This window comes from Vigna angularis, chromosome 3 (assembly GCF_016808095.1).
Source record: "Vigna angularis cultivar LongXiaoDou No.4 chromosome 3, ASM1680809v1, whole genome shotgun sequence".
NCBI lineage: Eukaryota > Viridiplantae > Streptophyta > Magnoliopsida > Fabales > Fabaceae > Vigna > Vigna angularis.
Window position 1 is genome coordinate 16636604 of NC_068972.1, and position 27098 is coordinate 16663701.

The 27098-nt window shown below is 31.9% G+C and overlaps 3 protein-coding genes across 10 annotated transcripts; 2 read left to right on the top strand and 1 right to left on the bottom strand.

Annotated features, from left to right (window-relative positions):
• LOC108324134 (uncharacterized protein C24B11.05) lies at window positions 1–2411 on the bottom strand. Of its 8 annotated transcripts, none has more exons than XM_017556971.2 (8): window positions 2272–2411; window positions 1944–2032; window positions 1606–1671; window positions 1407–1504; window positions 1148–1273; window positions 785–1048; window positions 603–668; window positions 1–490 (listed from the first exon to the last, which is right to left on the bottom strand). In XM_017556971.2, exons 2-8 carry the CDS (start codon window positions 2002–2004, stop codon window positions 338–340), a joined length of 834 nt encoding a protein of 277 aa, XP_017412460.1. In that variant the 5' UTR covers window positions 2005–2032; window positions 2272–2411; the 3' UTR covers window positions 1–337. The 8 variants fall into 8 exon arrangements, with proteins under 8 accessions (XP_017412460.1, XP_052731534.1, XP_017412462.1 ...); XM_052875574.1 differs by having other exon boundaries at window positions 1953–2032; window positions 2272–2410; XM_017556973.2 differs by having other exon boundaries at window positions 1944–2022; window positions 2272–2409.
• A 7242-nt stretch (window positions 2412–9653) lies between these two features.
• On the top strand, window positions 9654–15817 carry LOC108326527 (protein ABC transporter 1, mitochondrial). The gene is made up of 8 exons (XM_017560081.2): window positions 9654–10377; window positions 10510–10735; window positions 11804–11956; window positions 12987–13145; window positions 13555–13714; window positions 14414–14523; window positions 14810–14926; window positions 15254–15817. Exons 1-8 carry the CDS (start codon window positions 9848–9850, stop codon window positions 15647–15649), a joined length of 1851 nt encoding a protein of 616 aa, XP_017415570.1. The 5' UTR covers window positions 9654–9847; the 3' UTR covers window positions 15650–15817.
• A 2411-nt stretch (window positions 15818–18228) lies between these two features.
• LOC108326489 (pectin acetylesterase 6) lies at window positions 18229–26630 on the top strand. The gene is made up of 12 exons (XM_017560020.2): window positions 18229–18732; window positions 19480–19562; window positions 19714–19843; window positions 19987–20060; window positions 24007–24093; window positions 24167–24291; window positions 24383–24443; window positions 24733–24786; window positions 24875–24952; window positions 25321–25426; window positions 25601–25746; window positions 26205–26630. The coding sequence occupies exons 1-12, from the start codon at window positions 18534–18536 to the stop codon at window positions 26316–26318; spliced, it is 1257 nt and encodes a 418-aa protein (XP_017415509.1). The 5' UTR covers window positions 18229–18533; the 3' UTR covers window positions 26319–26630.
• The last annotated feature ends 468 nt before the right edge of the window (window positions 26631–27098 follow it).

Here is a 27098-nt window from a genome sequence, read left to right on the forward strand (position 1 = left end):
TGTAAGAATATGGATATTTGATATGATTATATGCGTCTGAATTATTGATTTCTGAGAGATACACAACACACATGTCTCGTATTACCATTTACCAGACCTACGAAAAACCTTATTTAGTATATTAGTATATTTTTTTCTCCCTCCATTTTTTAGCTCTGCAATATACATTTACAAGTTTCTCATCCATTCAATGTGCCAACTTGAAGATTTATATAGTTAAGCATCGCCATGATATGGAGAGATTTCAAACTTATTGTAAATTTAGATAGACACAAGCTTAGGTTGAAACCCCGCGATTGCTTGATAAGTGTGCTAAAATCTTTCGTCGAAGCAAAACTCAAGCTAGGACCATGGTTTCCACTGCTGGGGGTTGAATCTTTTGCTGTTGATTGCCTTCTTCAATCTCCCATATTTCAGGTAATGCTTCTTTGATATTGTGAATACTATTCAGGGCATGATCAGCACCAGGCACCAAATCTGAATTACCCAACTGCCATCAATTACTTGTTAGGTTACGTTGCAGTATTGCATAACAAATGAACATGAATGTGGAGTTATTTAATTTCTTGTATAAAATGCATAGATTGCAAACTAGAGCTTACTAAAACAGTGTGAAGTCCAGCTACTTTTGCACTCGCAACATTTCTAACACTGTCATCAAAGAAAATCTGCAGAAGATAGGATAGAACTGTTATGAATTGATTCCAAGAGTTTTACAAAAAATAATATAAATAACCCCATAAGTAATAATCCTATGTCGCTTTTAGGTAGTGCTGAATCTTACTGTTTTCTTCGGATCCACATTAGCAATCCGAATAGCAGCTTCAAAGGCTTCCACAGAGGGTTTGCAGAGGATATGAGTCTGGGAATTGAAACATCCACTCTCTGTTAAATCTGTGAGAACATGATTATCATTCGGTAAATCCATGTAATTGATTTGTTTGTTAGGATTAAGTGTTTCAAAGCATATGATGCCCTCAAAACAATCTTCCAAACCCAATCTGTTGAGAACTTTAACTGCATGTGCGTGATCTGCATTGGTGAATATCTGGAAATAACATTTTCAAGTCAAAGGATATTATGGAAGGCTCTTCTTCACTGAACAAACTTATAAATGTATAAGGTTTAACTTTTTTTCTCGACATACTATTTTACGTTGAGGCATGGAAAGCAGAATATTCCTTAATACTGGATCAGGTTTCAGTTTCTCGTATGGTAACCTTCCATGAACGTAAGCATGAAACTCGTCGTTGTCAAATTCATAACCAAGGACCTGCGAGGAAACATGGTAGAAAAAGATTTCTCTTCAAACTGTATAAACTCACTGAGATCATATATAATTGACAGTGAATCAATTTCAGAAGTATGATGAAGAGAAAAATAAGGGCAGCACCAAATCTTCATACCTTCAATCCTGCCATAGTTGTTCCGTATTCTCTATACAAATCCAAGCACATTTTTGGCACTTCATCTTCTTCAATATGCAAGTGTTCTAACATATACTCTGCAAAAAGTAAAAGATTGGTTAACTATAGTACTTGTATCACATGAGATTACCTGAACACTAGACTGTGTAAGATTTTGTTATAACACTAGAATATGTACCTTGAATGTTCTTGCGACAAAACAAATTGAGACCTATGCTCAGCGGGTAGAGAGTGTCATCCATATCTGTGACAAACATTTGGAATTAGAAATTAGTTCCATCTTCTATTTTAGAGGGAAACACACCATCATTAACCCTTTTTTCCCCTTTTGAAACAGGCAAATTGAATTCTATATTTTCTTCCGTTTCTTTCTTTTCTTTTAGCCTTGAATTCTGAATTAACGTTTGCTAATTCTGAAGCAATACCAGATAAAACTGAGCCAATATTTCAATGGAAAATTTTCTAGGTGGCTGGAGGGAAGTTAAATGAAGAGGCTAAAAGGTTATAGAGTTGCACCATTCATACCAAAAAGCAAGCACTCGTACTTGACTCCAACAGTCCTGAGAGCAGAGTCCATCTTAGCTGAATTTCAAATCTGCAACAAACTTCAATAACAGTGAATAATGAGCACTATATTTGCACTTTGATGATCTTACAAGAATATGAGCAACTGAAAAAAGTATGAAATAGAAACCAACTAAAACATGCCCAGTGCAAAAGTTTCAAAGCAAGAGTAGAAAAGTTTAAGCATCAACACACCAAATTTGAGCAGAAGATTAGTGCTTTCTATGTAGTGTATTAAAAACAATACACTTGTGATTAAGTAGATGAAAGGATTACTAACCCAAATCGTGAATTTATAGTTCGATACTCTCCACTCGAATCTGCTTGTTGTTAAAAACAGCAAGTTAGTAAGTATTAGTCATTTCATGGGTTATGTGTTAAATAATCAATGCGTTGAAACATGCCTAGCAGTTCGAACCACATAAACAAAACCTATTTAAAATAAAATAATATCTAGACTTTATGAACATTAACATGAAGAGAGATAAAAACAAATGCAATAAGTGGCACGAAACTAAACGTAACAGTACCTTTACCCAAAAGTAAACTAGAGTGTCCCAATGTAATACCTCTACTGCACGAAATGGTCGTTCGTGGCTTACAAAATCTATTCATTTATGTATATATGAATTTGTAGGAGGACCCCACCACTACGCATAATGTGCGAGGTGACAAACTATTTCTGAGGTGGTGAGCATCGTCATTTTTCAAATGTAAGACTTTCTCATCTCTCTTTCCTTTTCAGTCACTTTCTCTTCCATAACTGCTCCATTTTTCATTATATGCTTCTATCCTATAGTTAGGAGTTGATACTTGCATTTACTTACAAAATATATATATATATATATATATATATATATATGACTCCATGCATGTTGACAGTGTGTTATCTCCACCACATGCTTCACTTGAAGAAAACTGTATAAATTGGTTCATAGGATGTGCTAGTGGGTGTCAGATTTTCATACCAAGGAAAGATTGGGTAGTAAAAGAAGAGGTTTATTCGTTTAGCTATGATGGAATATAACTATATATATATATATATATATATATATATATTAAAGCATCATTGGTGTGTATGATTATTAATAAAGCACGTAGGACCATTAAAAATGTTATGATTTAATTTAATGTCCTTTGCGTACAGAACAGAAGCCACCACCGTCCATGCATGTGACGATGTTAGGCTGGTAGTGGTAGAAGCCGAATCATCAGCACTAAAGAGGATGTGGTTTATATTGCCACGGCAACATGGAATGGAGTAAGTAAATCTCTCACGATGGACCCACACAATTCTAAACCTTTAATAATAACAAGTTTAATTGGTTAAGTTTCACAAACTATATTTCTATTAATTATCCTTATTTTATTTCTCGTTTTCAAATATTTATAAAACTAATGAAAATATTTATTTAGACTTATTGCCTTAGTAAGTTATAAATAGATATTTGTTCAAATTATAATATATAATGGAAATAGCTTTCATGTAATACACTAGAGAGTATACTAAGAAAAACTTAGTTGAAGAGTGTGTGAATAGTTAATCTATGGTGTATTAGATGAGGAAATGATAGTTCCTTTTGTGGATATTAGGTATTAGGTTTTAACGTGTGTGTTATGCACCGTTTAATCCTATAAAGCTTATGTTTGTAAGGTGATAATTCAACTTCACTTTTATTTATATATATAAATAAAAGTAAAGTTCAATTATCACCTTATTTATATATATATATATATATATATATATATATATATATATGATTTTATGACTTTTTTTAACAATTTTTTGACAATGGATTACATGTTACTGTTTTATTGGTTTGTATATTTAAAACGAACTAATCACAAGCTATCCCATAAGTTGTTATAAAAAAATTGTCAAAAAAAGTCATATATATATATATATATATATATATATATATATATATATATATATATATATATATATATATATATAATATAATATAATATAATATAACTTAATTTTATTTATAATTGATTGAAATTCTTAACTCTCTTTTTTATATTGTAAATATTTTTGCATAATCTAACATGTGTTTTATGAGATAATAACCTTATTTGACTTAGAATATATTTTAAATAATTCTATTACATTCTTTTAAATAGTTAAAATTGATTTATAAAGTGAGATTTCTTTTTATAATGTAAATTGATGATAACTAAAAGGAAGTTTCGGGTGATGCTAAGTAACAAAACACTTCAAGAATTTAATTAGTAGATTAGCATGTGAAGGTTTTAAATATAAAGATGTGAAAGTATGTGCCAAAATGGCCAAAGAAGGGACATCCACTTCAATGAGTAGGCTAAGGTGAACAACATATGAAACACACAAGAAAAGTGTTTAATATAAATAAATTGATAGTGTCTGAAAATATTATATGCTTATGGAGATGTCAAAATGGATTAATATTAGGTTATTCGGATTAATATGTACTCATATTTATATAGCTATTTTTTTCTAAAATTTTAATGAAAAAAAGTCATGTGTGATATACTTATACAAAATATCCATTTCTAATCTATGAAACAGAATTATTTTAATTTAAGTAGAAATAAAACATTTTTTATGCTCTAAAAAGAACAAAATATTGTTCCCGATAATATAATGTTGCACTTTCCTCTTAGATTGTCTGTTTAACAAAAAAATAAAAATAAATAAATTAAGACGGCTTTTAAGTAAGTTTTCTCCTCTCTTCTTTTGCTAATCCCATATATAAAAGGTCTACCCTATTTATCTTTTATTTCTAATTATTTCTCTTGATTTTCATACATGTATTGAAGGTATAATATTAGTTATGAATTTAAATTAAAACAAATATAAAAAAATTATTAGATACATTGACTTTAATTAGATTTTGAATATAAATCATATTCACCGATCATGTAAATATTTACATTTTAGATAGAACTATCTAAAGAATTCTTCAACAAAAAGTTCCTTCTAAAGTTTTGAAATATTGATTTAGAGTTTGTAGGACAAAATTATACACTGTAGGTTGTTAAATTATTTTAAGTCTAAATCATTAATTTTTTTTAAACAAATAATTTTTCTGGCAAAAGAAAAAAATACATATTCCCTATTAATATTTTCCATTCCGTTAACTTAAAGAGATGTCTTAAAAGTGGAAGAATCATGTTACAATGTTACACCGAAGAGTAATCACAAAAGAACGTATTTTCATTAATTAATACGAAACAATAACAACATATGTTCTTGAAATATTTTCTAGAGTCCAAATTTTTATGAGTTTTTGTGTTGTTTATCTTTTTATCTTTAAAATACTATTTTTTGTATATTAAAAAAAGTTTTTAATCAATAAAAAATTGAGATAAGAATTCAATTTTGAAACGTTGCATTGATTAGAGAAAATTAAATTTGTAATTTGCAATGGCTTAAAATTAGTTTTGTAAAAAATACCGAAGCATGAGAATATATGTTCATAATAACATATGCAATAATAGATTCATTGCAGGCTTACTTTCAAACGAAATATCAAACTCTTAAATCATAAGTTAAAAGCGACAAATATAAAATAGAGGTTGACGTAACATAAAAACCAATTGGAGATAACAAAAAAATATGAATTTTAAGCAACATGAATTCATTTTTAAACTTTCTGCACTTTGTAACTGTGTGATTGAATCAATTATAAAATTTAAATTAAATGATTTATTTAATTCGTGTTTAAAACTATGTAACATCAGATGTGGCATTTTGTATGCGTTCCCACAATATAAGAAAATCCATTATAATGTCTAATGTAAGAAAATAAGATGTTAAAAAATTACAACATACTCATATCTCTTTCAATGATAAGTGTGTATAATTATGACTTTTTTCTGTCATTTATTCATTATTTTTCTGTCAACACTCCTGTGAACTGTCGTCCACTTAGAATTATGAAACAAGATTTTTGAAATGAAGCATAGAAAAGGTAACATTGTTGTAAGCTGTTCCGTAGGTCATGGAGAAGGGATTTTGAAATGTTAACTGCCAAAAATAAGAACACCTTTATTTCCTTTGTCCACGGAAAGGGTTTTAGATTTCAAATTAATCTTCTTTTGCATGTGTCAACTGTCAAATCTAGAAAGGAAGAAAATTTGGGTAAGTTTTTTATTTTCCTTTGTCCACAACAAGGATTTTCATTTATGGGTGACCAATATGCATAATTTTAGTATTTTGAGGTTTTTGGTTTAAATGTAAATCTTGAAGTTTTCTGCCATGGATTTATTATACAAGGGTTGCATTGTAGTCACCTCATAAATATTGCAGAAAAAAAAATAAAACAAACAAAAATATTTATTTCTTGTCATGATCATAACATACATTCTTGACAAATTAATTGTATCAAAATTAGCTTTTTTGATACTTTAACCAGTTAGGTCACCAGTTATGATATTATATTTATAAAAAACAGCTTTCAAAATCAATGCTTATTTATGATATTATGTTTATAGAAAAATAACTTGTGAGTGAATCAAGGATATGTGATTTCAATAGTTAATTAACCTTGTATTTAAAGGTTTCTTCCATAAAAAACCTTATTTATGATTTTGACCAGTATGCATCATTGCATTAATGTCCCTCTATGAACATTTTAATTTTCATTTATGAATATTTTAATGTTTATTGTCTAATGTGTTTCTGTGAAAGTTAAACAAAACCAAATTAATAGTGTTTTATTTTGGTTTGAGGTTCATTACATTGTTATATTTTCTTACTTTTTTTATTTTATTTTTTATGTTTGTCTTTCTAATAATATGATTTTTTATTTGTTTATAATAGATGACCAAAAAATTTGATCTCATAAACTATATGGATACTAAGCAGGAAACATTGAAGCTTGGTGTTATAAAATAAGTGACTTATGGTTTGTTCAAAATCATGATTTTAGTAATCATATTGAGATGATTCTGGTAGTATTCACAATGACTACTACTATGCATGTATATAATTATAGATAAATAATAAGTACGTATTTTATATTTTATATGTAGGATGATATGATACCGATTTTTGTTATGAAGAAAGATGTATGGTTGTGGAAGGATTAATTGGTTGAAGGCTAAACTTATGTTTTTCTCAAAATCTTAAAGAATCAGGACAATAAACACCTCTATAAATAATGTTTATTGGTGCAACGACTATTAAGCCACAAGAAATTGCAATTTGTTTATGAAATATATATATATATATATATATATATATCATATTTAATATTGTTTTAATTCTAGGGTTAAATATGTTTTTAGTTCCTAAACTATAAAGCGAATTTGTTTTTAATCCCTTTTTCAAAGTAAAGTACATTTTAGTCTTCCTCCTTCAAAAAAACCTTAATTTTTGGTTCTCCTCGGAGGATAAAAAATTAACGTTTTTTTGAAGGAGGAGGACTAAAATGTACCTTACTTTGAAAGAGAAGACTAAAAACAAATTCCCTTCATAGTTTAGGGACTAAAAACATATTTAACCCTTAATTTTATAACACTAGTATATCTATCATATGCATTTAATATAATAATTTGTTTTTCGCATAATGGACAATTGAGTGAAAAAAACATTTAAAAATTTTAGAGGTGTAGGATGAAATAATTGGAGATGTAGTGTGAAACAACCTATAAAATTTCAACTTCAATAACTTTTTTTTGTACTTTCATAATTTCTTCTTGCACTTCCTTGGAAATTTCAATTTTATCGTTTTTCTCATTTTGAGTTTTGGAATGTACATTAGAAAAGTTATATTCTAGATTGAATATTCAAAAATAAAAAATAAAAAATATATTATGAATTATATAATTTATAATAAAAAATTATATTTTAGGTTGTATATTTTGAAATATAAAATAAAGAATACATTTTGGATTGTAGAATTTAAAACATTTATTTATTTTTATAAAAGGTGAAGAGTGGAGGAGAGAGAGTTGATGGAGAAAGAAGTACTAATAAAGCTGGAGGAAGAAAAAGAAACTTTAATGGAAGAAGAAGGAGCATCGTTAGAGAGATGGAGGAAAACACTTTGATGGAAAAAGAAGTCATAGATGAAGGAAATGAGAAAGAGAAATCTGTTGGTTGAGAAGAAAGAAAATAAAGGAAAAAAAATCATTTCATATTTCTATAAAAAAAAATGTAAGTTAAAATAAAATCTATGAAAATGCATAAAGAAGCTCCATCCTTATTCTTGCATTGAAGTTGTCCTTAACTTTTAAGACCTCTTCTCTATAAAGATAGGATTCATCCATTTTCATTGTGTTTGTTGGTTTGCTTTCGCCTTTGTTTATTTATGGCTTAATATCTCTATGGTCCCTATTTTCGTTAGGTGTGTTGGATTTGGTTCTAGTTTTTTTTTTCTGTTCAATGTTGTTCTATAGAATGTAATTTTTGTTCAATTTAGTCCTTTTTGCAAACCGCGTTTAAATCGTTAACGAAGACAGTCTAGGTGTGCACAAGACTAATGAGATGACATTTAACTTCTGCCACGTCACCATCTTCTTCAACCTTCAACCCAAAATTAGGGTTCTGCATTTGGAGGAAACCTTCATGTGCTTACGTCGCGAGAAGAAGGAAAATGTTGCTTGCAGTTTTGCTTTAATGGAGGATGATTTCGCGAATTATGCAGGTCGTGGTAGCATGAAGAAGACGAACCTAGTTGTGTAAGAAAGCACTCATGGTGGTCGGTGGAGGCAAGCAGCGGCGCGATTCTAGGTTTCTTTGATTTGGGATTTTTCTGGATTTCATTGTGGTTCTCTGCAGGTTGGAGAAGATGATGGCCTTGGGGCTTTGCGCGACGGCGGCAAGGATTGTCGCGTTGACGATGAAGCTCTCGATTTGGATGATTCACGGCTGATGCGCGAGAATGAAGATTCGAATGGAGTTCGAGATTAGGGTGACTTGCGACATTATTGACGGTGAAGACTTAGTGGTCTGGGTGGTGCAATTCAACTTTCTCTGTTTCCGGCGGTTTGGGTGGGCGACTTGAGAAAATCCTGTGTTGGTGGAGGCGCGGAGGTGATTTGGGTAACGCGGCGACCCGAGGAGAGTTTTGTGATTTGGGAGAGATCGCGACTTTGGTGGTGGTGGCCATGGAGGTTGCGCGTGATGGCTGCCATGGTTCTCTGCAGGAGCGGCTTCACGGCATCATGGTGACTTTAGACGATCTCTGCGGCGGCTGTGGCGTTAGGGTTTAGTGGCGGTGCTAGGGTTTCGGTTTCTGTTTAGGCTGAAGGTTGAAGAAGATGGTGACGTGGCAGAAGTTAAATGTCATCTCATTAGTCTTGTGCAACTCCGTTTGCAAAAAGGACTAAATTGAACAAAAATTACATTCTTTGCGACAACATTGAACAGAAAAAAGAAAAAACTATGACCAAATCGAATACACCTAACGAAAATAGGGACCATTAGAGGTATTAAGCCTTTATTGAAAAACACTTTTTTATACTAAATATCCATTTTTATAGATATTTTGGTTATTAAAAACAGTTAACTTTTATATATTTTTATACTAAATATTCATGGATTGAATTTACAAAGTTAAAATCTATGTTTATAAATTTCATTTGGTGTGATTATTTGTGTTCAATTTAACCAGCAGCTAAAGAAAATAGTTGTTATATGAAATATGAGAAGACGAGGAAGATACTTGTAATTGATAAAGAAAAAAAAAATGACAGTAGCTTGTCCTTCCTTCCTAGTTTGATGGAGGAGACAGAGGCCACGTACAGGTGTTTGGTTTAGGCACATGAATTCAAAAGGAGCCACTAAACTTGAATTGCCTCCTTAGCGAATAGACTCACTACTCAATGGAACATGAAATGACGATTCTGAATCTCTTTAGAAAGTAATGGCTTCTTCCTTCAGGGACCTCACCAGACTCTTCAACGGTGTCTCCCTAATTGCCAATGAATTCGCCAAGCGCTCTTTACCCGCCACAACCGATGATTTCCAAACCCTAATCAAGAAAACCCTCCTCTCCGCCACCGATCTCACCGGCCTCACCAAAGGAAACCTTCGCCAATTTCCCAACTCTCCACCCTCCGCAAACCCTACACCGCACCGTGCTGATACTGCGTCTAGTTCCGTTGTTTTTTTCACCGACGGTAATCCTTCTCAATCTGAGTCAACACAGACGACCACAACAACACCACCAATAACAAACGATGACGGTGTTGCTTATTCTCCTTCCGACGCATATCATCGGCAAGCTTCCGATGCAAATGTTTGTGCTGCGGAGGAAGAGAAGAGTGAGGTTGTGACTTCTTCTGAAACGGTTAATCGAGGTGTGAGTGGGGAAGTGGCACCTTTGCCGCCGTTGAGGAAACGAAGGCCCCGGGAGAGGAAGGTTCCCGCAACACCATTTTCTAGGGCTCTCGGGTTGGTATTGGTTGATTTCATTTACAGTTCATCACTTGGATATGATTCATTGCTTTCTTTGGTGTGGATTGTGATGAATCGCATTTACTATTTCTAAGTCATTTGTTTGGTGTTATTATCATCCGCTTGTAGGTTTGCTGGGCTAGGAGCAGGTCTTGCGTGGGGGACACTTCAGGAATCTGCAAAGAGGCTTGCCTTTGGTACGCCTATTTCGCAAGGCAACCAATCTGCACTTTCCCCGTTTTTGTCTGAAAAAAATGCCGAACGTTTGGCTCTTGCACTGTGTAGAATGCGTGGAGCGGCGCTCAAAATTGGGCAGATGTTGAGCATACAGGACGAATCTCTTGTTCCTGCTCCGGTAATGTGACATGCCTTTTATGCTTGCAGCTTAATTGGTATCTAAAAGGCTCATCTTATTAGGTCTGATTGTCTCTAGAGTGTTAAGTAGGGGTCTCTTTATGAAGATTACAGTTATCTTTTAATTAAGTGAAGGATGGAGACACGTTGCATGGTTTAAAGACAAGTTTACTTTAGAGGAGCCTCATCTAGTTGGTATGATGTGAACATTTTTATCTTGGATGAGCATCTTGCATATGATGGTGTCTTGATGATGATAAGTTGGATTGTTTTTTTATGTCTTCCTATTTTAGCTGAAGTTGGGTACCAAGGGTGCATTTAATTGAATTGAAATTCATTGTTATTTATAAATTCATTGCTATATTATTTCCAGTGATGAAAATCTAAGCAGTGGACATTTTATTTAGTAGAAACAACTTCCAATCTTTTTCATTGGTTATAGTGTTCCACTGTGAATCATGTTCACAGACAAACCATCAGTCTCTAAATACTGAATGGTTTCACCTATAGATTTTCTTGGCCCCCACTATCTTAGTACCTCTAGTGATAGAGCTACCCCCTTTTGATCTACTCTCTTAGCTTGGACTTTTACTAGTCTTCTCTGCACATTCTCAAACCTCCCAAGGTAGAAAAAAACAGAAATTTGAATGATGAAATTTATTAAAGTAAACTATTTATGGTTATATAAACAAGGATATTGTTTTTTTTTTTTCAATTATTTACGCAAGGAAAGAGTTGCTGCTAAATAAATTCAGTGATCTCTCATGTCCTTAGTGTATTTAGTGGATTGAATTTTTAAATAGGCTTTCAGTGTTTGCCTAAGTCTGATTAATGGATAAAAATCCTCTAACTAGGAAATTTTCCATGATTATGTTTTGGATGGTTAATGGTGCTTGTCATCCCAGACTTGCTAATTAAGTTGTGAAACTGATACTATTTCTGATTTTTTATTGTGGTTATGATTGTCGTATTAGCTGTTAAAAGTATTCTGCATTGAGGAATCAGTAAACTACTTTTGTTTATATTTTTATTTAACTTTAAATGTAAACTCTTAATTCTTTGTCTGCAGATTCTGGCTGCATTAGAAATTGTCCGTCAAGGTGCAGATGTGATGCCAAAGAGCCAGCTTAATGAAGTTTTAGATTCTGAATTAGGTCCTGGCTGGTCATCAAAATTAATTAGTTTTGATTATGAACCTATAGCTGCTGCAAGTATTGGCCAGGTATTTTTGCTGCTTTTTTTTAAGGGTGGGGGGAGGAGTTGGTACATTACATCTGAAAAAGTAAAGAATCAAGCTAACTTCTAATAGAAACTCCATTACATCTGCCCAAAGACGCAATTAAAGCTGATATGATGGAACAGTCTACACGAATTAGTTTTCATCATACATGGCACCCTCCTTAGCTAACCAGTTGGCACAAAAATTGGCCACCTTAAAAATATGCTGAATGAATAATAGTCAGTCATAGGAGATTAATTTCTTGAAACTATATTTAAGTGTATATATGGTCCTTAAAATCACCCTTGTGAACGAGATCAAAAGCTGTCCAAAGCCACCAAGGTGTTATGAGAAACATAACTGCTAACCTACATTGGGTTTGAACAAAGTTTGTTAGAAAATCGTGCAGGTCCATCATGAGGAAATCAGGTTGACTAACAAACACACAAACTTTGCAAGCATGATGAGCATAATCACATTCATACAAACGTTAAATTATAGTCTTTTGAAGTGCTCCATTACACGTGGTGGAATGAGAAGATATTGATTCTCTATAAAATCTCATTTAGTGGGAGGGAATTGTGAAAAAATGGTAAAAGAATGGAGATTTCTTATTGGACAGCCTGTTTCCAAATCCATTGCCAAGACAAAGAACGCGAGGCTAAAATTAGATTGCTTTTCATTGGCCTACTATAGGCTTAGTTAACTGAATATTGACCCAAAAGGTTCACATAACCAGATAAAGGAGTCCTCCACCTTGGTCTGCATAAGACCTCAACGAATTGGAGTCACAAGGAGATTCAGCTGGCCACATTTGCTTCTTAGATATGCCATCTTTTTGACATTTTTTATTTTGTTTTTATTCCTTGCATGCCAAATTTCTGCATCTATAATTATTTTTCAAATAATTAAAAGTTCAAAACTTCCTTGTTTTTCAAATAATTGTCCTAGCAGCAATATCAAGCAGTTTTATATTGAAGCGCTTCTGCGTAGTCTAATAATATTGCCTAATGCGGGTCCTCATGGAATTTAGGTGCACCAAGCTGTCATGAAGGATGGCATGCAAGTTGCAATGAAAATTCAGTACCCTGGTGTTGCAGATAGCATTGATAGTGACATTGACAATGTGAAGCTTCTTTTAAACTACACAAATCTAATTCCTAAAGGACTTTATCTTGACAGAGCTATAAAGGTGCGTATTTATTAATATTAATTCAATTAATTCAGACATCTTTAGTTGTATGTTTAAATCAATATTCTCTTTTCATAGTCTTTAAACCCACACATTTTCTGTCTTGTCTTTAGGGGTTTGGATCCCTTAGCCCCGTCTCTTCCTTTCATTGAGTGCTATGCCTTCTGATTCATCAGTGAAATCCTAAACCATATTCAATCTGTTATAGTTTAATCTGTGTGCATACTTGTTCAACTCTTGAATTAGCACCTCTTTCTTTTTCCCTCTTCACCTTTCAACCATCCATCTAATTTTCCATGATCTGGAGTCTCTTACCTATATCATGTAGAAAAAAATGTCTTCATAATTTGACAAGTATATGTCTATATGCTAAACCTTGCTTTTTAAGTTCTTCCTGTAATTTTTCTAGGTGGCCAAAGAAGAATTATCGCGCGAGTGTGATTATAGGTTGGAGGCAGCGAATCAGAAGAGGTTTCGAGATCTTCTTGCTGGGATCGATGGATTTTATGTTCCAATAGTTGTGGATGCTATTTCAAGTAGAAGAGTATTAACTACCGAGCTTGTTTTTGGTAATTATAAGAACTTTAACAAGTTCTTTTTGATGCATTTTTCTATACATCTTTACATGTGATTTTCTGGTACCATAATTTGCGTAGCCTGCCTACACACTTAAAGTGATGTAAAAGAATAAAAACATATGTGGTGTTCGATGCAGTTGCATTTGACATCCTGTTTAGATGGCAATGCTCTCAACATATATATGTAGTTATTATTTGTGTGGAGGATATAGTTTTCCAGATTAGATAGCATATTTTCCCTGTAGATGCTCCTCTTTTATCTCATAATCTTATTTGGTATCCATTTACTCAATCATTTTTTTTCTTTTTTTGTAATTCATGAAAAGTGAGAAGAAATATCTGTTAACTAAAAGAAACTTCATGTAATTAATTATATAATTATGTTTGGAGAAATTCTGTTTCCTTTAATCTGATAGTTTTATGAACAAAAATTTGCCCATGATGTTTTTAATCATTCTTTGCTACTAGTTGAGAGATGCTACTTGTCCCGTTCATCAAAGAAGGGATGCTTTCCTTATTACTTCAATTTTTTTATTCTATTGGGGGAAAAATATTTATGAATTATTGATTTCATATTTAGTGTGTCAATCAACCTGTTTACAGTATTCAGATGAAATAAATAGAATGATATTCTTGTGAATTAAATATTTTGCCTGTCTTTGAACGTGGGGTGGTTTTCTCTTGCTACAGGAATTACAATTGACAAAGTGGCGTCACTGGACCAGGAAACTCGTAATCATATTGGCAAAAAGTTATTAGAACTCACACTGATGGAGTTATTTGTATTCCGATTTATGCAGGCATGTTATTCTGCCCTGTGTTATTTTGACATACTGACTATAGCATCACCAATCGGAGAATTCCGGTCCATGCATATGAAATTTGAAGTGTACCTTATGAATTTGGTTTAGCTATCTTGTTCAGGTGTTGTCTAAGTGAAGTAAACATATATTAATTGTTAAAAGACTTGAGTGAATATGACAGTAGTTAAGATTTAAGTGGAAAAACTTCACTCTATCTGTGCATAGTTCTCACACACACGATTTTTGTGATCTCTTCTTAACTTGGAGGGTGTTTTTAATGCAGACCGATCCTAATTGGGGTAATTTCTTATTTGATGAAGCTACAAAGATCATCAATCTAATTGATTTTGGAGCAGCACGGGATTACCCTAAAGTATTCGTTGATGATTATCTAAGAATGGTTGGTTCTCTTTCTTTCTAATTAATCTCTCTATATCAACAACTAAGCTGAGGTTTGAAATCTTCATTGTTTTGTTTCCTATGTCTAATTTTTATTTTACTCTGTCGGACTTGCCTTTATCATAATACACATGTTAATGATAAAAAAAATGCTATAAATATACGTAACTTTTCATAACTTGTATCCCAAACTGTTTACATGGCAATATATTGCACTTATACATGACAATTTTTATGGGTCCCATCCTAGTAACTAAAGTGAGGATTTTAAGCCGGGCAGCAAATTCTTCTGGATTTTTATTATTGTTTATTATGCATAATTGATTAGGTTCTAGCATGTGCAAATGGTGATAGCGATGGGGTCATTGAGATGTCCAGGAGACTTGGGTTCCTCAGCGGAATGGAATCAGATGTCATGCTAGATGCCCACGTCCAAGCTGGGTTTATTGTGGGTTTGCCATTTTCAAGATCTGGTGGTTTTGATTTCCGATCAAACAACATTACTCAAAGCATTTCTCATCTTGGGGCAACAATGGTCAAGCACAGGCTTACTCCTCCACCTGATGAAGCCTATAGTCTTCACAGAAAGCTTTCCGGTGCTTTTTTGGCATGCATCAAGATTGGGGCCGTTGTCCCGTGTAGGGAACTGCTGCTTGAAGTATACAAACATTATAAGTTTGGTGATGTAAATGATATCTTATCTAGTGGCTCAGTGTCTGCATAGGTTAGTTATTTCCCCAATTATTTTTTTTTCAATTATAATAATATGTGGGAAGCTTAATTTTTTTGCTCGAGCACCTTTCGGGAGTAAATTTTCTCCCTCCCCGTTTGTAACATTAGTTGCCTAGAGTTTTTCCAATACAAATTATTTGAAAGGTGATTGATGCTTTAAGATTGTGTTTGGATAAAGAATTTTAAAAGGAAACTTTATTTTTTACATAGAGTTTGGAAGATATTATGATAAAAAGGTTGTTTTGAATAATTTTTTTGAAAGAAATTGTAGTTTTATAAATTTAAAATATGATTTTACTATTTAAAATTAGAGACTTTCAAAATTTTATGAAAAACTTTTTATTTTCTTTAGACTCTTCTACAATCGTTTATGCATTTATGTTATATAATGATTTGCGTTATTGATTATATGTTAACGCTAGTTTCACTTGGACGAAGAGAAACATTTATTAATTTGAAAGTTGCAATTTTGATTAGAATTTAATTTATTAGTTTTGGTTTTGGAAAGTCATATCTATTTTGATGAACTAATTTTTTTCTCTCTTATGATGTGAATGTTTAAATTTTTTTTATTGAATGTTTTGCAATTAAATATTTAATGTTTGGTGATGAGGTTGAAAACCAATTAATTAAATTGTTAAAAATTACTTTAAAATAGAAAAATATATCAATTTTTTTAAAAAAAGTAAAAAAGTTAGAAAATCACGACTTCTACATAAATAAAAAAATAATAAAATAATGTAAGCATATTTTTATTTTAAATTGATTATAATGACTTAATTAATTAAATTTTTTAATTTTTATGCTTTTTTTAGTTTTTAAATAATTTTTTTATTGCTTTATAGAAGTTCTTATATGAATATAACTTCAATTTTATTAATTTTTTTATTAATATTTTTTGTTTAAAAATAATTTTGACAATTTTATTAGCTAATTAAAATTAAAACATTAAAACTTTTTCATATTTTTTTACAATTTTCATATATATATATATATATATAATAAAATTTATATTTATAATTTTAATAATCAAATTATTGGAAAATACTTAAAATAAATAATATTTTTGTACAAATAAAGTATAACAAATTTATAAAGTAAAAAAATTACAATTTTCTTACTTCATTTGTCATATTATTTAAAAAAGTATATCTCAACATACAAAGTTTAACTATTTAAAAATTTAAAAAACATAAAAAATGTGAAAATATCAATTAATCAAATTATTGAAAAAAAAATTAAAATTAAAAAGTGTGTTTATATAGAAATTAAAAAAAGCAAAAAAGTTAAAAATATTAAAATAAAAAGGAAATGATAGAATGGAAGAGTTGAAAATCTTAATAAAAGAGAAATCATGCTCTTAAAAATAAAAAAAAGATGCCGTAAAATTTGAGAAAAAAAAAACAGAGTAAAAGATGCATTAAAATTGAGAAAAAAAATCTTATATGTTAAGTACCACTTTTATACAAATAAAAAAGTTAAAAAAATTTAAAGAGATATGATGTCTGCACAAAAAAATTATATGAAAGTCGTTACTCACTTGCACAATTTCAGTGTATATGTTTTTTTAAAAAAATAAACCAAAATTCTTACAGGAATACACGAGTTAATTTCAATTTATTTTTGAAAACCTTTTTGAAAAACGTGTTAAAGTTGTATACTGGTTTCACAACTTTAATTAAGTGTAATTAATATTAGTCGCAGTTAACTGACATGATTTCAACTTTTAAAGAAGTTGTTGTGTGATTTTACGGCTTTGCTCTTAGAAGTCAAAAGTTATCCTATGGAATGACTTCTTCTCAAATATACATGATTTCTCTCTCTATACTTAGTCTTTGAAAGAATAAACCCAGATCCATAATTCTAAAAGCTTATTCGCCCCACATTGATAAAAAGAAGTTCATTTTGATGATTTTGAATTTGGGTGTTTCCTATAAAAAGTTAAAACCAACCTGCTGAAGTAGGGTTTATCAAATATTTTAAATATATGTGGTTTCTAATAATAAATATATGTAGTTTCTAATGTATTTTAAATATTGTTAGACATAGAGTTTGGTTTATAACTATTAAAACCATTAGACCCTATTTGTTTATAGAGGTGTGGTAGCCTTTTGCCAAGAATCAATTCCCGTTGTACGTGGTGGGCACAGCAAAACTTTAGGCATTACATTGCTTTTGCCCCCGGAAAAAGTAAAGCTAATTATTCAGCACTTTACTTTCTCTCTAGTCATTCATTGATACGGATCTGTCCATTTAAAATGATGTATATATTATCAAGAAATTTTATTTAAAGCATTAAAAACGGATATTCATTGCTCAAAGCATAATGAAATATCTATTTGTTTATTGTTTAATACAATGAATGATATTTGGTAAAATAAAACAAAGAAAGCCTAAACGGGAAGCGTAATTTCTGGATTTTATGATAGCAAGCAGGAAAATCTTGATACCCTTTAATAACAATTGATACAATTGAACGTGATTGGCTCCGTCAGTGTCTTCTTCAACTAGTCATGACAATCATTGTGTTGTTTTATAATCTTTGTTTCCTATAGCCCACAAATTAACACAAAAGAAGGGGCAGAAAGAAAATGAGATGTAGCTTAATTTTGAAGACATGAAGAATTATTAAACTTTATTATCGTGAATGGTGATTGTGTGAAGAAAAAGAACATAATTTAGGAGATGGGTGTACCATATTTTGTGTTGGGTTTCTTAGGAGAAGTAAGGTAGCTTTTGTTTGGTCCACATGCGAAGAGAAACGGCCAAGGGTTGTTATTTAAAGGAAATAAATAGTGAAAGACAAGGAAAGAGATAAATTGAATGGGTGAATAACTGAGGAGAGTTGAAAGAACAGTGTGGTCAGCTTCATCAAGATGATGACAATGAAGCTGCTTTTGGTAGCCGTTGAACTTGCATGCTTAGTTTCTGGGATCTTCTCCTTCGGATCTCAGACACTGTCTCAGCTTTCTTTCTTAGAAAACGGTGTCGTCTCCACTCGCCCTTCCTCAACTCAACCTCAACCTCTTATGGTCGACCTCACTCTCATTCAAGAAGCTCATTCTAAAGGAGCTGGTCTCTCCCTCTTTCTCTCAGTTAATTTTCTTTAAGTGGTTTCTTTGTGTGACGTCTTTCTTGCTGAAAACTGCATTTTGAGCCTCTCTGATGTTGGTACTTCACATTGCATTTTTTTTGTATCGTGTCGCATCATCTTTGATTTGCTGGTTATTGTGGGTTTAAACATGAGTTTTAGTCCATTGATTTCTTTATGAGTCTTGCATATAATTAATATACTTTTGAGTTATTACACGAAACTTACATTTTCTAGCTAACCCTCATTTCTTGTTTCTGCTTTAAATTATGCACGAGATGTTGAGCAAATGTTTTCTCTATTTACCAGACTTGCATTTCTTTGCTTTTCTCCTTTCAATTCTTTTATTCTTGGACATTGGTCACTTATAATCGGGATTCTTAGTTATGAGATACCATGGTGGCGTTTTAGATGAAGAGTGACCTTTCACCTCCATATCTTAAATTCTTTGCTTATAGCTCCACGCAAACATCCTATTTGTCTCTGCAATGCATTTCTGGTTTTTCTATTACTGTCTGATTATGCCCCGTATTTGTATGGAACTGTGGATATGCTTTTTAAATGACCTGATACTCGAAGGATAGACTTCATTATGCGTATGATGCTTGTTTGAGTTGGTTGAGTTTTCGTAATAGATGGCAAAATTGAAAAGTTTAAATATAGTCTCATGCATAATTTTCTTACTTGATTTGAAATCGTGAAAATTCGTTTTTTTTTTCCTATAATGCCAGTCTGTTTGGATGGAACATTGCCTGGTTACCATTTGGATCGTGGATTTGGATCTGGTGCAGATAGTTGGCTTGTTCATTTGGAGGTAAAGAATGTTCGAGGTTTGATATAGTTTCTAAAATTTTCCCCCATCGTTATAGCCACTCATTGGCCTATATTAAGAAGGCACACTGTATAGAAAAATTAATATCTGAAGTCCTTATTCAACCATACTGATACTTTTCTAATACCTACAGGGGGGAGGATGGTGTGATACCATCAGAAATTGTGTCTATAGAAAAAATACTCGTCGTGGTTCCTCAAAATTCATGGAAAATCAAATACCATTCACGGGAATATTGAGCAACAAACCTGAAGAAAACCCTGGTTTCTCCCTTTACCTTAAGCATGCATGCATTTTTTTTTTTACCTTTTTAGTTCATTTAAACTCTTCCCTCCTGGAGGCTGCAACTTATACATACTCAAGCCTGTCTTCTTTCATTTTTCTACATGTAATCTTCCATGGACAGATTTCTTTAATTGGAACAGAGTTAAGTTACGGTACTGTGATGGGGCGTCTTTCAGTGGAGATGCCGAAGATGAGGTTAGTGTCAAAAACATGGACTTTTATGAATAACTGTATTGTAACTGAATGAATTATGATCCCTTTGGCTTTGCTTATATCCTAAAAAAATCATTGCTTTTGTAAATCTTCCAAACCATGCTTTTGGACATTGTTTAAGACCATATAAGGTCTTCTTTAGGAGACTTGCCTTATTTCTTCCTAAGTGAGTTTTAAATCCCGGAGGAATATCCATGTACACTTGTTTTTCTAAAGTTCCATGAAGAAAGACATTTTTCATATCCAACGGGTGTAATTCTCATACAAAATGAGCTACCAGAGCGTGAACAACTTGAACTATATTCTTCTTTCTTGCAAGAGAAAAAGACTTCTCATAAACAACTCCATAAGTTTGAGTATACTGCTTTGCAACCAATCTAGTGTTATGCTTGTTTACTTACCTGTCTACATTATGTTTCACTATAAATATTCATCTACACCCTAATGCCTTTTTATTTTTTGGTTTGACAACAATCTCCCATGTTGAGTTTCTTTCTAATGTATCCATCTTATCCCTCATCGTTTGAGTCCAATGTTTACTTCTCATGGCTTCTTGGACTGACGTAGGAATTTCTGTGGCATCAATGACAACAATAAAGCTTAGAAATGGTCAACGTAGACGTATTGAGAAATATGATATTTAACCAATATTTTTCCCTTTCCCAGCATAATGGGTAAATTCTCAATGACTCTTACCTCATTGTTGCCATCAAGGCCTCTCGCCTCCAAGTTAGATAACTCTTCTTGCTCCGGAGTCGAAGTGAGTTTTTTTCTTTGATGTTTTTTCCCAAAGAATTTGTCTTCTTTTTTATCACCATGGGTTGGTTCTATCTCATTTGTGGTGGCTTCATCACTTGGATATGTTAAAAAATGACACTCACTTAGATATGCTTATGGTGTATATTCATTTTTCATAAGCCTTACAGTTTATAGGACTAACAATAGAACTTTTCATCTATAGACCATAATGATCCCAATTATTACAATTTAAACACTATAATGATTATAAAACATAACAATATCCTACAGATATCGGTATGGTAATGATAGAAAAGAGAGTTCCACTGCCTCAAAAAACTATATTTTATCATCTACCAAAGGTATAATGTCACTACTATGGAATACATAATAGACAAAGAATATGAGGTTGATAAAAGAAAAAAAATACAATAAAGAATGTCAAATTAAATGATGTGATCTCATGGAAAAAAAAGGAAGACAAGAATGAGAAGAAAAAAAAGGAGGAAATCAAGCATTAAAAAAGTAGAATCAAATTTAAAATTTGAAATTCATATAAACAAATATTGAGGAAAGGAAACATGTTGAGAATATTTGCTTAATATGTTTTTATTTAAATTAAGTTTTAGGAAACCTTTCATTTTTTAAAAAAATATCTTATTGCATAAAGATATAAGTATATTTATTTATTATTAAATTTATGAAATTAAAATCGAGATATAAACATTTAACATTTTGTTGCATTTTTCTATATATAAAGTAGATGAATAAAATAAAACGACAATCTTCTCTATATAACATATCTCTTATATTTCCAAAACCCAAAAATCCCAACCCTTTTTCTCCCCCTAAACCATGGGGTTGACGAAAAAATATTATATTTTGTGAAAGGTGAGATCATGGTGATATAGATACGATGACTCTCGAGATGATAACATTTGTACCTTTTTCTATAAAGAGGATAATCGACAAATACACCTTTAAGAGCTCTAAGATCTAATTTAGTGCGATTAGGATTATAGTAGTGGAGAAAAAACACAGAACATCCAAATTTTCTATAATGTAGACTTGACACTCTTGGAAGTATAGGAAACAAAAGATAATGTAGACTTGACACTCTGGAAGTATAGGAAACAAAAGATAATTTTAAGGTACGAATGGGTAAACTATTGATGAGATATATATATAGTAGTTCATACAACTTTCCTCAATAGGTTTTGAATAGGTAACCTATTGATGAGATATAGAGTAGTTAACACAACTTCCCTCAATAGGTTTTGAGAACAAACATCTAGAAAAAGAGGGCTCTAGCTACCTCTAAAAGATGACACTTCTTCCTGCAACTCCGTTTTGTTATGGAGTGTTAATGCATGTTAGCTCATGAACAATACCATTATTAGATGAAAATTTTGGAGAGTTCTTGATCCACATATTCAATACCGTTATCAAACCTAGTTTCTTTTATGTTTTTTCCAAATTGATTTTCCACAAGATGGAAAAAATTAACAAAAGTTTGAAAGACCTCAAGATTTACACCAAATACAGATAAAAATTCAACTCCTATAACTTTGATTTGTAACAAAAAAGAAAATTGTTTGGCAAAAGGACCAAATTAGAGTCAAATTGGACGTCATCACCCTTGGTGCTCAAGAGGTCCCGACGACCTTGTCTATTGGAGCGGTGAGTAGGGCACACCTTTCTAGCCCACCACTAACATCACGACGATGATGGCTATTAACAAGCCAGCACAAACATGACTCCCAATACCAGAGTTTGTTAGCAAAATGACACTCACTTAGAATAATCTAAATTTGCTTTTATGTATATTTCATATCACCTAAACATTACCATATAAAAGACAAACATTTGGCCTTTCATCTTCAAGCCATAATGTCTCCAATTATTACAAAACACAGTACTATAATGACCATAAATATAAAAACATAACATACTAACTTCTTGACTTTTGTTCTCCTAATACATTAAACATTACCACTCACAATAACTCTCTAATAACTCCTAAATTTAAATTTATTATAATAGGGGTTTTGATACCAACTTGAACTATGTAAGAAAATAAAGAATTATTTTATTGATAACAATCATACCAATTATATTCTCATCATTCCTATTTGTTATAATAAAAACTTGTAAAAAGGAAATGAATTGTAAGATTCTAAAGATATTGAGAATACTTTTTATTCTAATAATCTGCTATTTCCAGCATACATACCACATTTTTTTAATTTTATCTATATATAACATAATCGCTATTAAATACCTTTCATACTTCCATGGAAAGTGTAGTTGTTCCTTATGCATCCAATCAATGCAGCTATATAACAAAATCACTAAATTTCTGATAGAAAAGCTAGTACCACAAACCTATGCCTCATTCAAGAAAAGAATGTAACTGTTTTCTTTATGTTGAGTCCCTGACTTGGCATATTGTATAACATTTATGTTTTTTTTAGTGTAGGAGTAGCATTTTACCATCTCTAATGTTAGAAATTCAAGTGTTAGTTGGGAGTCCTAAAATGGGTGAAGATGAACGAGATAAACAATATATAATGAGAAAGACCCGTAAACTCATTGTCTTGTAATTTTTTGTTAGAAGTAGTGTCTCGTTCTCTCTGGTATGGTTGAGTCATGAATCAGACATTAAATCTCCTCGGTATGTCCCCTCGACGAATCCAACAATTGGCGCTATTTTTCGGGAAGTATTAGACGAGTAAGGTACTTTCGGTAAAATATTTGTTTGTGGAAAGTATTAGACAAGTAAAATACTTGAATTTGGAGGGGGAATTGATAGAAATTCAAGTGAATTTGAGAGTCCCATATTGGATGAAGATGAGTGAGATGAATAGTATATAAGGAGAAAGACATACATATTCATCGTCTTATATGGGTTGGCTCATGGCTTATCAAATCTTTCTCATATCTCCTATTAAAGAACCCAACATCTAAGAATGTGATAAATATAGTAGTGGTTCATAAAATTCCAGTATGCCGGCCTATAATTTATTTAAGATGCAGAAGTATCAAACCTATTTTGTATTTTGTGAATATTTGCTATATCTTTTCTAGTGAACAAGTTTCTCTTACATACCCTTTAGTGCTGACAAACTAGATCTTATGAAAAGATACTTTATTTGGAATTGTATTTGCGTTGATATCGTTCTTCTTTCAGTCTGCACAGCTTCAATTTCGAGGACAAAGAATATGGCTAGCTGCAATGGAGGAATTAATGTCGAAAGGAATGCAGAAAGCCAACCAGGTTTCCCATTGCTCTTTATATTGTTTTTCAGTCTTTTCATATGCATCAATGACAAACAACAAATGAATATCAGGCACTTCTCTCTGGATGCTCTGCGGGTGGTCTGGCATCCATAATACATTGTGATGAGTTCAGGAGCTTATTTCCAGAATCTTCCAAAGTGAAATGTTTGAGTGATGCAGGTTTCTTTCTTGATGCGTAAGTTTTATATTTTCCATTATACATTCTCTAAACTGTTCCCTGCCTAGAAACTAATTGGGTATAATTAATGATCTATTCAATCATGTAGAATTGATGTATCTGGGGGACGCACACTGAGGAATCTGTTTGGAGGTGTTGTTCAGTTGCAGGTAGCATTTAATTTAGCTATGTAGTAAAATATTTTTTAATCAAAATTAATAATCAATGTTGAGATTAGTAGGATTTATGCCATTAACTTAGGCATATATGATTTAATCATGAATGATGGGATTAGCAAGGACCAAACAATTGTCAGCTTTAGTCATACAGGGTAATACATAAAGATTTGGTCCCTAAAACAACTTTAGCTGTATATTCTTTAATTTGTTTTATTTTTTTGACGTAAGGTTAATAAAACCTGTACAAATATGTCATGTGGGTGATGTTTTGAAATTGTAGGATGTACAAAAAAACCTTCCAAAAAGTTGTCTCAACCAACTAGACCCGACTTCGGTAATTCTTATTCTGAATGCCATGCTATTCATAACATGAAATTACTTTAGACATTCATATTTTAATCGTCTGGTGTCTCTTCCCACAGTGCTTCTTTCCTCAGAATTTGATCGATCATATTGAAACCCCATTGTTTCTACTCAACACAGCTTATGATGTGTGGCAGGTAACATGACTCTGTACATTGTTTATCCCGTATTACGTTAATGATGTGCCCGATTATATACTAATTACAAAGAGCACAAAACTTCACTTGTCCTCCAAGTTCAATGACATGTACACCATAAGTTCTAGCTTGACTAATTTATTGTCTGAGCTTGCCCTTTGCCTCAAATGGTCCCCTGGTACTTTTTCTTTCTTCTTTTGTACAATTGGATGTACAATTTTTTATCACAAGCCTATTAAAAACCTGGAAACAGAAACCAGGAGTAACAATTACTATGATCTTTGATGTTCACACTTTAGTTATTTGTTATAGGCGCTTTAACTTCATTACCACTATTTTCTATATGATGCGAACATTGTTTTCATCAGGTCCAAGCCAGTTTAGCACCACCTTCTGCTGACCGCCTTGGCTCTTGGAATGAATGCAAATCCAACCATGCAAATTGTAGCTCATCACAAATTCAGTTCCTCCAAGGTTATTTCAATTTCCTATTGTGAATTATGCATGGAAATTTATGTTCATATTTGAAAATTTCTATTCTTCGTCTAATAAATGGTATATCTACTAACATGAATAATTCGTAGCAACTAAGGTACATCTCAATTATCCGATTCCCTTGTAACATGTCATATCTCTTCTTTGAAGCAGACTTCAGAAATCAAATGCTGAGTGACATTACAGACTTCTCAAGGTCATCTCAAACTGGACTATTCATAAATTCTTGTTTTGCTCATTGTCAGTCTGAGAGACAGGAGACATGGTTTGCTGATGACTCTCCCCTTATTGAGGACAAGGTTTATTCTCAACTTAGATTTCCATTGTTTCTAAGATAGATAAAATTTTCCGGTAGTGTGAGATCCACCACATATTCATGGTCCGAACTAATATTAATGACATGTACTCGATTTTTCAATTTTTGAGAAATAATCAATAATACTTAACTAGGCGTAGGAGATTAACTAGGATAGGACCATGATGGTCCTAGACCAACCTAATGAAGATTAAGACAACATAGTAGGATTTAGGAAATTATAAGAGGTTCATGGGGGGTAATGTTCAATTATATCTATAGGGACTTCAGTCCCAGGTCTTTCCAAAAATTACTATTTTCACTGAAAATACAAATTTGATTAGTTCAACAACAAACACTTTAATTCCTTGGATGAAATATTAATATTCACTTCTCAAGCTTTGCCTTTCCCGCTTTTTGTTTATTGGCCTCAGAAAATAATAATAATCTTTTATAATGCAGCCAATTGCAGTAGCTGTTGGAGACTGGTATTTTGACCGAGAAGTTGTCAAAGCTATTGACTGTGCTTACCCGTGTGACAACAGCTGCCATAATCTGGTGTTTAACTTTAAGTGAGCAAAATTTGTTGTCTACTCGTTACATCTTAATTCTTGAAATTGCAATGAGTTTTCAACAATCAACATTCATAAATTATTGTGGAAAGTCATTTTTAGCTGAGGATGCAATCGATTAACTTCGTCATTTTCACTGATAAGTTATGTCAACAAAGACTCATTAGATCTCATTTTTCTACTTTTGGTATATAAAATGTTAAATTGGTATAATTCAAAAAAGGAGTATAGAATTTCCATGCCACTTGAGAAGGAACCCTGTAACATTTCTGAATTCTGAGTTGTTGCCATATATGATGATTGTGTTGTTCTTTTACATGACTCGTTAGTCATCAATTTGTGAGTTGTTATCATAATGGGAAAATGAATATATCATAGTCATTGCAACCTATTTGTGAGCAATTTTGCATTAATAAAAGGATGATAACTTATGGTTTGCGCACAAACAAGTCTAAATTAACATTCTAATCAGAAAGAACAATTAAGATTAAAAATAAGTAAATAGCAAATTTTCTGTATTTTTTGTTTGGATCTAATTGTTGAATTACTTTTGATGATTGTAATGTTAATTATTTTAAACTACGTTTACTTTGTTAAAAAACTTAAAAGTCTTGAAACATTCCCATAATATTTAACCATTAATACAAAAATTGGATTTTATGATGATTTATTATGATTGCTATAATCCATATGTTATAGTAACCGAAGCGGTGACATAGTCATAAATATAATGAGATTTTTTATATTGATTATCACTAGAATCGATAGAAAGTGAGAACACGTA

Coding starts and splice junctions, on each gene's coding strand:
- LOC108324134 (XM_017556971.2), bottom strand. CDS start 2,004: ATGGACTCTGCTCTCAGGACTGTTGGAGTCAAGTACGAGTGCTTGCTT. Junction 1,672..1,943: donor CTTGCTTTTTGGTATGAATG/GTGCAACTCTAT, acceptor TGTTTGTCACAG/ATATGGATGACACTCTCTAC. Junction 491..602: donor CTGGACTTCACACTGTTTTA/GTAAGCTCTAGT, acceptor AATTGATGGCAG/TTGGGTAATTCAGATTTGGT.
- LOC108326527 (XM_017560081.2), top strand. CDS start 9,848: ATGGCTTCTTCCTTCAGGGACCTCACCAGACTCTTCAACGGTGTCTCC. Junction 11,957..12,986: donor CTGCTGCAAGTATTGGCCAG/GTATTTTTGCTG, acceptor CATGGAATTTAG/GTGCACCAAGCTGTCATGAA. Junction 14,524..14,809: donor TTGTATTCCGATTTATGCAG/GCATGTTATTCT, acceptor TTTTTAATGCAG/ACCGATCCTAATTGGGGTAA.
- LOC108326489 (XM_017560020.2), top strand. CDS start 18,534: ATGATGACAATGAAGCTGCTTTTGGTAGCCGTTGAACTTGCATGCTTA. Junction 24,094..24,166: donor GAATGCAGAAAGCCAACCAG/GTTTCCCATTGC, acceptor AATGAATATCAG/GCACTTCTCTCTGGATGCTC. Junction 24,292..24,382: donor GCAGGTTTCTTTCTTGATGC/GTAAGTTTTATA, acceptor TCAATCATGTAG/AATTGATGTATCTGGGGGAC.